This window comes from Octodon degus, unplaced genomic scaffold, assembly GCF_000260255.1.
Source record: "Octodon degus isolate 3935 unplaced genomic scaffold, OctDeg1.0 scaffold00062, whole genome shotgun sequence".
Lineage (NCBI taxonomy): Eukaryota > Metazoa > Chordata > Mammalia > Rodentia > Octodontidae > Octodon > Octodon degus.
The window spans coordinates 9,550,867-9,563,416 of record NW_004524638.1 but is presented as its reverse complement, the minus strand read 5'-3'; the positions used below and the strand labels follow the sequence as shown (position 1 = coordinate 9,563,416).

Sequence of the window (12,550 nt, the reverse complement as noted above, 5' to 3'; positions counted from 1 at the left end):
GTCATCTGATTTGGAAAGTTTCCGCTTCACATGTCGAGGGGGTTCCCAGGTATCACTATCATCAGTTTCTTCTTCATCCTCTTCCTGATCATCGACGACTTCGTCTTCCTCATTTTCCTCAAATAAGTCTATGCCTAACTCAGATCTTCTCTGTCTTTCTGCAAACCACTCTCTGACCTGCTCATATCCCATGTGTGATCTATTGACAAGTTCATCAAGGTCTTGCTCATTGAGAAATTTGTGCTTCAGGTAATAATCCTTAAGGATTGCAGTTCCAGTTTTAAATTTTATAAGCGATGGTGCCCTGTCCCAGTTGTTCATCCTTTTGCCTCCTCGCGGCCGTCCGCGTGGCCTCCCTCTCCCCCGCCCTTTGGGTCTGCCTCGCCCTCTTTTCCTATGGGAGGACAGGCCATTCATGCTGCTGGAGTTGGAGCTCTGATAGTAGTAATACCACTTCAAGTTTCCATTCTTCCAAGCATAACGAGTGTCCCCAAACCAACTAACTATGTCTGTCCTAGCAAGGCCACTTTCCTCAGCCAATTTATCGTACTCCTCTGCGGATGGCCACTGGCTGCGGACAAATGCGCTCTTCAGCATGTGCAGCTGCTCTGGGGTTTTTTTGCATATCTTGCCCGTGCTCCCCGACTTAGGTGGGGCAGCCTCATCTCCAGGAGAAGTTTCTCCAGCTTCTTCTTTGGAATTAACTGCATTACTTTCATCTACTTCTATTTTCTCTTCCTTTAAAGCTTTTGATTTCTTCTTCTCTGTAAACCAAGCATCAATTTCTCTTCTGGTAAGTTTGGTTTGCGCTCTTAGCCTATTTAATTCCTCCTCTGTAAGAACAGAGCTGTTGAGAAAACTGGCCTGAAGAACGCGAAGCTGCTCTGCAGTTTTCTCTTTAAATTTCTGGGGAGTGAAGTCAGGAAAAGGATTCCAGGCCTGTTTAGGCTGTGAAGTAACTGCAGTGGGGGAGTCTGTGGTTTCATCGCTGGAGTCTATGATGATGGTGGTAGAGGGGTCACTGTTGAGATGTAAGCACTGGTTGCTTTTTGAATTTCTCTGGTTGTACCTTGTGTCACTAAACCATTTTTTAATCTCTCCTTTTGTCAGACCTGTGATTTTCATAAGCCTGATAATTTCTGAGTCATGGGGAAACTGATTTTTAAGGTAGCTAACTTTTAATTCTGCCAGTTGCTCTTTAGTCTTTTTTGCCCGAATGCCAAATGAATCAGTGTTTACCAGTGACGTCTCGGGTTTGACATTCTGAGAAGGTGGAACTGCTGCAGCAGCTGGCTTTGTTTCTGCAACAGGCTGAGCAGCAGGTGCTTGGCTTTTCTGCACATTTGTCTGATTGGGAACCCCTGCCACTGTCAAGGCTATTGGTGCTGTTACAGGTAAGGTATTCGTTCCAGCCACTTGGGTAAGAACCAGACCTGGCTGACCAACTATTTGGCATGTCTGTAAAATTGAGGGTAACCCGTTACTCCCCGTGGAAATGTGCGTAGGAATGACAGTGATGGTCTGAGGAACAGTATGTACAGTCCCATTGAACTGTTTTCTTCTTGCCTCCTCTACTTCTTCTGGAGTCCAACTAACACCATGTTTCAGACGTTGGGCAGAAAACCATATCTTGATCTGTTCCTCTGTATATTTTGCTTGAGCAGAAAGAACTGTGATTTCTGACATTGTTGGATAAGGGAATTTGTTGTAAGTGTTAAGTAAAAGGGGGTTGTTATCTAATGCAGCATTGTAGGCAGGAATGCTATTGACGGGGATTAAGACTTTGGGAATTAAGTTAGAGTTCTGCTGAGCTGACACTGCAGTTATGACCTGTGCCAGTCCAGGAAGGACTGCTGTGGGGGTCACTACTGTACTGGCAGCATTTGGATGTATTCTGTTTACAATGGAAGTACTTGTATGAGACTCTGAAGCTGAAGAACTTGCACTTTCTACATTTTCTTCACGGTCTGGTTTGATCTCATTGTCTTTCTTCTCAGGAACATCCTCAGCTGAGTTATGATGAACTGTAATCCGTTTGTTTTCTATTTTATTTTTCATCATTTTCATAATGGGAGTTTTACTGATAGAGATTCCTGAAGAAGAAATTTCTATGGATTCTGTTTGTTCTGTATTCTCCTCTTTAACAAAACTGCCATCAAAAGTCAGATCATTTATGGTTTGTTCAAAGATTGTCTGGTTATTACGTTTTACCATAGTCAACTTGAAATTCTCTTCACCTGGGTGATATTTCAGATTATGCTCAGAAAGTGCATCATACCTTTTGGTAAGAAAATTGCATTCAACACAAACATAGGATGAATTTAGCACTACATTGGGATGTTCTGAATCCACGTGGAAAGTAAACATATTTAGATCTGGAGTTTGGAAAGTACAATATTTACATTCATAGCCACCTTCAACTTTTTTATTTTGCTGATTGTCAGAATCCACAGACTCGTGAACTTCCTCGTCACTTGAGCTGCTCGCCGCTCTGGAGTTCTCCACAGGCGTGAGGACTGGAGGACCTTCATCCAGATCCGATACCAACTCCAGGTCGGTATCCTGTTCATTGGCAAGAACCATACAAGGCGTTGTTGATTTGCGCCTGCTTGCCATTCTGATGTGACGGGTAAATCTCAGTAGTGACTGAAAAGCATCGAGGCTTAAAACCGTTCAGGATTCTTCATTAGGAAACAATGGCTTTTGGTTCTTCAAGTCCACTTTTGTGCTCAAGTCTCATTAGCAGCTTATTCATGGTGCAATCAAGTAAAGAGGTTACTGTTGGCAGATAAAATACTGCTGAACTGCTGAAATTTTTGAAGCACACCTCCAGTCACCTATATTAAAATAAATTTAAAATGAGTGACTATGATCTTTTAAGCAAATGACAGTTATATTCCACTTATATATTAAGTTTCTGGGTAACTCAGTTATAAGATCTAGAAGACAAGAATCAGAAGAAAGTCCTCTACAGACCAAAATATGTCTCTAGATAACTCACTGAAAATCAGGGACTACACTCACAGCTCAGGCCTGAGCGTGGCTATTTGCATTTTTAACCAGCTCAACACTAGGAAAAAAGGAAAAAGAGGCCAGTTTTGCAAGTACACCATTGTCAATGTAAAATGATAACCAGTTAACAAGGAAGGAACTTTAAAACCAGAAAAAGCAGTCACAGATAATAAAAACCTAAGCCATCATGTGTAAGCAATTTAGTGCATTAATTACGTCCCCCTTTCCTACAGGTCTGCTTCATTAGTTTTGTTTTTTTTTTCCCCCCCCTGGAACTGGAGATTGAACTCAGGCCCTTGCACTTGCCAGGGAAGTGCTTATTCTACTGAGCCATCTTCCCAACCCCAAAGAATGAGCTAATGGGGACAGAGATTGTTTGTTTGTTTTTTGGGCAGAACCAGGAATGAACTCGGGCCCTTGAGCTTGTCAGGGAAGCACTTATTCCACTGAGCCATCTCCCCATCCCTAGACTGAGCTAATGGGCAGGCACCCTTCATTAGCTCTTACACAAGCTCACAGGCAAAAAAAAATAGACAAGATGGAAGATGATAACCTGAGCTTCAGAACTATTATTCTCCATTATTCTGTATAATGCTACCAGAATTTATAAGACATATCTACTCGCACAACCTATTAATAGGGGTCACCAGCACTGAAAAATGAAGTTCCAGCTCCTTAAGGCACACGGAATTCCCTTCACTGTTTGACCCCTCCTTCACTTTTTCCATCTTTCATTTTGGGAAATGACTGCCACTCCAAGGACATTCGGTGCACTGTCAGACGTTGCTTGGGCTGTTCCTGACGCCAGGATACGTCCTGTGCCCTAATGTGTTCACCTCTCTGCCCTACAGATCCCCATGCTGTTTAACTTGCGCTCATGTCCTCCACTGTGCTTTAGTCTAGTACTTACCCATATTGTAGCAGAGCAGTGAGACATTTCTGTTCCCACTTCTATTCTCTATATCAGTATCTCCTTATTACAGATATGATGGTCCATTCTTTTTTTTTTTTTTGGTGTTTTGAAACAGTAGCCCTGTTTCACTATGTAGCCAAGGCCGGCCTCAAGCTCCTACCAATCCTCCTCCCTGGGGCTGGGATTACAGGCATGTATCACCACACCCAGTCATTCTGTTCTGGCTTCTTTCTAATAGCTTTACCACAAAGGATTGCATAAAGGACCTTTATGTCTTCAGTAACATTGGCCCAACTGAAATACTTCGACTGGCTCCTCATTCATGTTTGCATCCTCAGCGCATACAAGAAATCTAGGGCAGGGAGATAGCTCAGCAGCATAAGTGCCTGCCTGGCAAGTGCAGGGTTCCAAGTTACACACACGTGCTCTCTCTCTCTCCCCCCCACCCCCAGCACATAATCACTAAGTATTTATTAAAGTGAACTAACATGAATAGGAAAATGTTTCCACAAAACTCAAATGAGCCTAAGGATATTGCCACAGATCTAAATAGCTCACAGTAATGCCCTTAAATCATCAAGGAAATGTGAATGACTCTCACACAAACATACCTAATAAGCTTGGCAATCAAAATATTTAAAATAAATTAGATGCTAAATCAGTTTAGGCTTATGTTTCTGAACTCTAAACCAAATGAAAGAGAATAAAACAAGTAAGCATTCTTACTCGTTGGCCAGCATGATTTATCTTTTTTATTAGCATTATCCTTGTCATGGCTAAAGTAAGGAAAAAAGTTGCTTCAAAGATTTTAAAGCAAAACCAGGTCCCTGTGAGAAGATACGCTGATGTAGTAAAGGAACAGACTTGCAGGAAATAGCCATGCACAGAGAATACACCTGCCTCTGAAGGGGGTTAGCGTTAATTCTTGCGCCCTCTAGAATTACTCAGACACAGCTCAACTCCATTTGAGCTGAGCAGCAGAGGGAAAGCTGGACTAAACATCCCTGCCCCTTGATTTCCCAAATTACAAAACAAAGAGCATTAGCTTGGTAATACAATGGTGTGTATATTCCGAATCCCTACCATTTAAAGGTGTCAGGGTTGGTGAGATGGCTCAGTGGTCTAAAGCACCTACTTAGAACAAGCTTAGCAAAGCACAGGGACCGCGGTTCAATCCCCCAGCAGCACATGCCAGCCAGTCCCGCCCCCTGGTGGGCTGAGCTGGCCACACACACACGCACACATAAATAAATAAATAAATAAATAAAATTTAAAAAAAATAAAGATGTCACTCTTTTATTTTTCTATAAAAATCTTTATAGAAAATTGTAATTTCTGGGGCCGGGGAGATGGCTCAGTGGAATAAAGCGCTTCCCTGGCAAGCGCAAGGGCCTGAGTATTCCCCGGTTCCACCAAAAAAGAAAATTGTAATTTCTAAGAAATTTATAAAATAATCACTGAAATTAAAAACTATTTATTTTCTTTCTTTTATTTTCTGAGTAGCATTTTCTGAGTAGCAGAGCATGAATCCCATGCCTTCACATTGAGCTTCATTCATTCATTTATTCATTCATTCGGGACTGGGTCTCCCCATAAGTACCTAAGTTACTCAGACTGAACTCAAACTTCAACTTGCCACAGTGCTGAGATTACAGGATGCATCATCATGCTCAGTTTAAGGCTTTTTTTTTTTTTTTTGCAGAACCGGGGATTGAACTCAGACACTTGGGCTTGCCAGGCAAGCGCTTATTCTACTGAGCCATCTCCCCGGCCCCTTAAGAATATTTTTTAATTAAATGTTATAAACTAAGTTAAAGTCATCTTCTAATTGACTAGAGGTCAGGGGCCGGCAAGATGGCTCAGTAGAATAAGCGCTTCCTTGGCAAGCACAAGGACCTGAGTTCAATCCCCAGTTCCAAAAAAAAAAAAAAAAAAATTGAATAGAGGTCATCACTATTTTTTTTTCAAGTATCAACACTGCTTGCTGATCATTACTTTTATTTTTAAAATTTTATTTGTGTGTGTGTGTGTGTGTGCGTGTGTGGCCAGCTCAGCCCACCAGGGGGCGGGGCTGGCTGGCATGTGGTGCTGGGGGATTGAACCGCGGTCCCTGTGCTTTGCTGAGCTTGTTCTAAGTAGGTGCTTTAGACCACTGAGCCATCTCACCAGCCCCTGATCATTACTTTTATTAGAAATGCAATGACCTAGGCCTGGAGTCGTAGCTCAGTAATAGATGAGACTATGGGTTCAATCCTCAATATCACAAAATGAAAAAAAGAATAGAGAAATAAGGAATTCTACGAAATAGCTCCAAAAAGTAGAAAAGTAATAACAGAGCAGCACTAACTATATGGACAGAAAACAAAAATGCAAGAGGCAGGAAAGTCCAGAGACACATTTAGTTGGTGTGTACTACAGGGGCCTGGCTAGCTCAGTCAGCAGAGAATGAGACTCAGGTGGTGTGTACCAATAGCGGGAACTATATTAGGGAGCCCCTTTCTTCAAACAAAATACTATGAGAAGTTAGTGTAACAGAAATAAAGGAGTCGCTATGTGGTTGGAGGAAGTAGAAGCTAAACCACTTCTTGCCTGAGCCTGTGAATCCTACAACCTCTACCTCTCCAGGGTTCCATGGCATGTTTAAAAGACTACCTTAAAAACTTAAAGACATTCAGCTTACCCACAATTCTCTTCACTGTGCCTCTACTATAAATGGAATTTGAAAACTAACCTAGTATGAGGTGCTGTGCCCTTTCATCTTTCTTTGCTGGCATTATCTACAGGAGCTAGGCCTTGAGGGATGAGCAGCAACCAACAGTAGTAAAGTTACACAAGAGGAGCTCAACAATTCAGATCCTTTTGTTCTCCTGGCTCTTCAGAACTTGGGATTAGACATCTTTTTTTAAAAATCTTATTTAGCATATAAAGGAATATGCTGCCAAGTTATTGCTCTTCTACTAGCATATTAATCAGATTGATCAGGCCAGGCATGATAGCACACACCTGTAATCCCAGTACTCAGGAGGCTGAGACAGGAGAATAGCCTTGCATTCACAGCCAACCTGAGCCCCTGTCTCAAACAAAAGTCACAATGATCAGTAAATAAGAACTTAAGCAGATATAAAAACAAATTTTAAATTCTATCATCTATAGTTATAAAAAGTATAAAGTACTGATACCATAAATTACAATTTGGTACTACACACCCAAAAATTGTAGAATTTTTCCCTCTGAAAGCACTGCCCTAGGCAATATAATTAAATTTAAATAGTTACTTAAAAGAGAATCTTTAAGGTGAGAGGGCTTCAATTATTCCCAAGACTAAACACTTGATTACCCTACATGTTTAAGATTGCCCCAACTTTTGGTTACTTCTACATAAAACCACACAGACCTGAGAAATACTCTTCCTTTTTCCTTCTAAAACTCTCTGCTCACTACAAGCTATCTTCAGGTTCTCCCTCCACAATTTCACCAACAAAAGCAGTGTATTAGCTAATGTATTTTTGAAGGAAATAAGAGAATTCCCAAAAGAATGGCAAAATGGCTCAGTATGGTCTGAAAATAGGCCAAAGAGCAAAAACGTTATCTTTCTGGTTCTTATAATAAAGTCATAAGTAGGGGAAAAGACAAGGACCTTAGTGTAACTGTCTCATTCTTTGGAAGAAGAAACCCAGGCTCAGAGAAATTCATCCATAGAGGCATTATGGTATAGAGTGAGACCACACATTTTAGAGGTGTTTTTGTCACTTAGTAGGTATCTGGAAAAGCTACACAGTTTCAACTTCAGTTTTCTTATCTATGAAACCAAGTTTCTTCAAAAACTTACTGAATGTCAGCCATGTGCCAGGCACTGCACCAAGCAGCAGAGATGCAGTGGTGACCAATACAGACCATTTCTGCCGCTGGGCAGAAGCAGCAGGTCAAGAAGAACCGACTGTCAGTGATGACACAGAACAACTATGACCAGTGCAATGAGAGGAGTAGCACAGGCTGTAAAAGCACACTGCAGAAGGTGTTTAGAGCAACAGCGTGGGGGCTTCCTGGGCGAATCAGGAATAGTGACTGTTGGGGCCAGGGAGATGGCTCAGTAGAATAAGTGCTTGCCTGACAAATGCAAGGACCTGAATTCAATCCCCAGTTCTGCAAAAAAAAAAAAAAAGGTATAGTGGCTGCTGAAGCCGGCCGAGTGAGTAGGAAGGCCTCATTTCCCACTCTGCTATGCAGTAACTGCCTAATTGGTGCTATTTTTCAGTCCCTGAATAATGCTTTGGGGAGCGTAAGAAATACCATTTATTTAATATACTCTCATTCTCTCTCTTGATTGCTCCAAACTTATTCAACTGACAAGGCACATAAATTGAATGAAAAAGCAGACATTAAAAATACAGTTTCTATGGTGTACTTCCAATTAATCTCCCTTTGTCACTAAAATGCGATGGGCCCGGGACAGGAAAATTGCCACAATGAAATCACTATTAGCTGACAGGCATCTACTCTGTTTGAAAATCTACTAAGAACAAGGCTCACAATCAATCTGGAGGGAACAGCTCTGGTGCTGGCTGTGGGAGCCAGGCAGGCCTAAGGGGCTGGCAGATTTCCACATTGATGAACTAGGAGTAGAAAATCTGAAGAGACTCAAGCAGAAAAAAGAAATTAAACCAGGGCCTGAGGGGACAACGCAGCAGGCAGGATGGAAGTCGAGTTCTGCTTCAACTTGAGGACTGATAGCTTGCTTACTACAAGCTACCTTCAGGTTCTCTCTCCACAATTTCACCAACAAAAGCAGTGTATTAGCTAATGCATTTGTAAAGGAAATAAGAGAATTTATGTATTTGTAAAGGAGTTATGTAGAATTCCCAAAAGAATGGTAAAATGACTCAATATGGTCTGAAAATAAGCCAAAGAGCAAAAAAGCTTATCTTTCTGAGACAGAATAGCCTCACATTCAAGGCCAACCTGAGCTACACAACTGAGTTCAAAGGCAACCTGAACTATGTAGCAAGATCCTGTCTCAAACAAAAGTGCTAGACAGATGAGGCTGCGAGCAGATGCTGGCTGGAGCCAGTAAGGCAGCGCTCCGCGGGCAGGAGGACAGGCACAGGTAAGCACGGGGAGCCAAGGGGCAGCACCCAGCTGGGCGCCGCACGCGACCTGAACATAGGCGGTTTCTCTGAGATAGCATCCAGGCCGGCAAGCTGGAGCACAACCTTCAAAGCCACACTCAGAGTGCAGGGGCCCCACAGACACCGTAGCCACAGGGCGTACTCTTGCAGCTGGCCTGCAGGTGCCAGCCCTCAGGGAGCCCCCTCAGCGGTACCGGACAGCCAGGTCTAGCACTGCGCCTCTTTTCCCACCCCTCTAACAACATTAGGTTTTTCTCAGCAGAGAGGGAGGCTAACTCAGGGAGGGGACACTTGAAGGTCAACACAGATCTTTGATGCAGCTCACAGATCCACATGTGCCAGAGGAATTTGGTTTCACAACTAACAGACCAATTCTTTGCTCTTTCTACCAAGAGAAGTGACTCAAGTCCCAGGAAATAAATGCTAATGACTTGTGAGGAAAAAAATCAATTTTGGAGTCCTTGTTCTATTTGCCTGGAAAGGGGTTAGAGGTCAGTTGCACAACTGAGTAGATCCGTGGCTCTGCAATTATAACACAGTAAAAAGTATGATTTAATATATACAGACTGTACATATAAATTTTTTTTTTGGGGGGAACTGGAGATTGAACTCAGGACTTACTCCACTGAGCTATCTCCCCAGCCCCCTGTACAAATAATTCTTTTTTTTTTTTTTGTGGAGCCAGGGATTGAACTCAGGCCCTTGCGCTTGCCAGGCAAGCACTTATTCTACTGAGCCATCTCCCCAGCCCCCAAATAATTCTTTTGAAAACCTCTTAGTTGACTTTGCAGAGAAGGCCAGACTTAATTACATAGCGAGACCCTGTCTCAACCATGGAAAAATAATAATACACCTAACACATCAATTAATTGTTTACTGCCAGGGCCGGGGTGATGGCTCAGTAGAATAGGTACTTGCCTGGCAAGCGTAAGGGCCTGAGTTCAATCCCTGGTTCTGCTAAAAAAAAAAAAAAAAAAAAAAAAATTACTTAACTGCCTTTAAAAAGTGTGATTAAGGAATATGGAAAAATATTTACCCCAACTTAAATTTTTAAAGAACTTGAGCAAAATTTGCATATTAACTATAATAACTAGGAGGGAATATTTGTGCATGGGATAAAGACTAGATGACAAAAACATATAAAAATGAAATTTTCACATTATGGGTAGCATTTTTTTAAAAATTTATTTATTTGTGTGTGTGTGTGTGTGTGTGTGTGTGTGGCCAGTTCAGCCCACCTGGGGCGGGGCTGGCATGTGGTGTTGGGGATTGAACCGTGGTCCCTGTGCTTTGCTAAGCTTGTTCTCAGTAGGTGCTTTAGACCACTGAGCCATCTCACCAGCCCCTGGGTAGCATTTTTTAGGTGCACTATTTTTTTTTTTAATTTATTTTTTTATTTTTTTTTATTTTTTATGAGAGAGAGAGAGAGAGAGAGAGAGAGAGAGAGAGAGAGAGAGAGAGAGAGAGAGAGTGGTGTGTGTGTGTGGCCAGCTCAGCCCACCAGGGGGCGGGGCTGGCTGGCATGTGGTGCTGGGGGATTGAACCGCGGTCCCTGGGTTTGCCAAGCTTGTTCCAAGTAGGTGCTTTAGACCACTGAGCCATCTCTCCAGCCCCTAGGTGCACTATTTACTCATCTTTTTTGTTTTTCTTGTGGAACTAGGGTTGAACCCTGGGCCTTCACACTGAGCCTCAATCTCAGCCTTTTCTCTTTTTCTTAAATGTATTTTAGGACAGGGTCTACAGGGTCTCACTGCACAGATCGGATTCCTAGTGGTTTTCCTGTTTTCAGCCTCCCAAGTGCTGGGATTACAGGCACCACCACGCCCAGTCTCAATTGCCAACTCAGTGCGCCCCAGGGGCAGGGCTGGTACAGCATGCCAGGGATCAAACCTCGGCCTCTGCACTCTGCCTAAGCAGGCACTTTAGTCCTCTGAGCTATCTGGCTGGCCCTCTAGTTTTCATTTTTGTGACAGGTTCTCATTAACTTGCCCAGGCTGGGCTGGAACCTGCAATCCTCCTGCCTCAGCCTCCCAGAATGTTCTTCTAGGAGCGAGAATCCTTCATTCAGGTATATTTTAGACATTTTTGGAGCTGCTGCTCTGAGAGGCCAGGTTGGTTAGAAGAGCCTTCTAAAATCACCCACTGTCTGGTTTTTTTTTTGTACCAGGAATTGAACTCAGGACCTTGTGCACGCCAAGCAGGTGCTGCGCTGCTGAGCTCTCTCTCTGACCTCACCCACATTCTCTACCATGTAAATCTGGCCAAGCCAATTTCTATGGATCTAGTCACATACTGGCTCTCTGAACTCACTGAAATAATTATTTAAGTTTCCCCACAGGGCCAGAGAGATAGGTCAGTGTTTTAAGTGCCTGCCTGGCAAACGCAAGGTCCTGAGTTTGATCCCTGGTACACGCCTATAATCCCAGCACCAGGGAGGTTAAGACAGGAGGATTGCTGCAAGTTCGAGACCAACCTGGGGGCCACAAAAGTGAGCACAAGGGCACCCTGAACTGCATGGCAAGCCCCTGTCTTAAAAAAAAAAAAAAAAAAAAAAGCAAAATTTATTTCATTACAATATAAAAATGTTAACAGTTCTTTCATGGTCATAAAGAATGACTTTTAAATCTAACCCAGGCCCAACAAAGCGCATATTAGGGCCCCTTTAATATTTGCTGAAAAAAAAATTGCTGAAAAGAATTCTAAAATATACGGCTATATCAGGCATTTTTCATTAAACATTTATGGAGAAGCTATTCAAAACAGTTGTGCTTGCTTTACTATAGATTATTTACAGTGGAAAAATTCTTACCAATAAAAATGACCTTAAAAAAAAATGACCTTAGTCATTAGAACACTAAAATATCCTCCAATCTCAAGTATTCCAAGCCTGGCGCAGAGGCACATGCTTGTAATCCCAGTTACTAAGAGGCTGAAGCATGAGGCTCACAAGTGCCAGGGCAGCCTGGACAACTTAGCAAGATGCTATGTCAAAAAGAAGAGGAGGGCTGCGGATGCAGTGCAGTGGTAGAATACCTGCACAGCACGGGAGAGGCCCTTGGTTCAGTCCCCGTTATGCAAAATAAATACGCATTCATTTATTAAAATATAGTAATGAACATTCAACAAATAATTGCTGTTATCTAAAATGTGCTTGTTTTATGTATGAAAAGTGTAAATCTCAATCTGTGGACTAAAAGTGAAATAAGAAAGATAAGAATATTCAAAGAATTATTACTGCAATGTAACGTGAAAGGGCATAATTCTTACAAAATTACAAAGGCAAATTTTTACTTAAAGCTATTATTATTCTGTTCTATAAAAAACTATAATGATGTTCTATTTCATTTTTAAAAGGTTTAAAAGGGCTGGTGAGATGGCTCAGTGGTCTAAAGCACCTACTTAGAACAAGCTTGGCAAAGCACAGGGACCGCGGTTCAATCCCCCAGCACCACATGCCAGCCAGCCCCGCCCCCTGGTGGGCTGAGCTGGCCACACACAC

General features: G+C 42.5%; 1 protein-coding gene across 4 annotated transcripts in view; it reads right to left on the bottom strand.

The window, feature by feature from the left end:
- Positions 1 to 12,550, bottom strand: part of Zhx1 (zinc fingers and homeoboxes 1) — a 25,158-nt gene that overhangs the window by 5,207 nt on the left and 7,401 nt on the right. For 3 of the 4 annotated variants that reach the window (XM_004634462.3, XM_023718761.1, XM_023718759.1), the window contains exon 2: positions 1 to 2,837. In XM_004634462.3, coding sequence (XP_004634519.2) covers positions 1 to 2,616 — 2,616 coding nt within the window. In that variant the 5' untranslated portion in view covers positions 2,617 to 2,837. Of the gene's footprint in view, positions 2,838 to 6,577; positions 6,601 to 12,550 lie in introns of those variants that run through there. The other variant, XM_023718760.1, reaches the window with a different exon arrangement.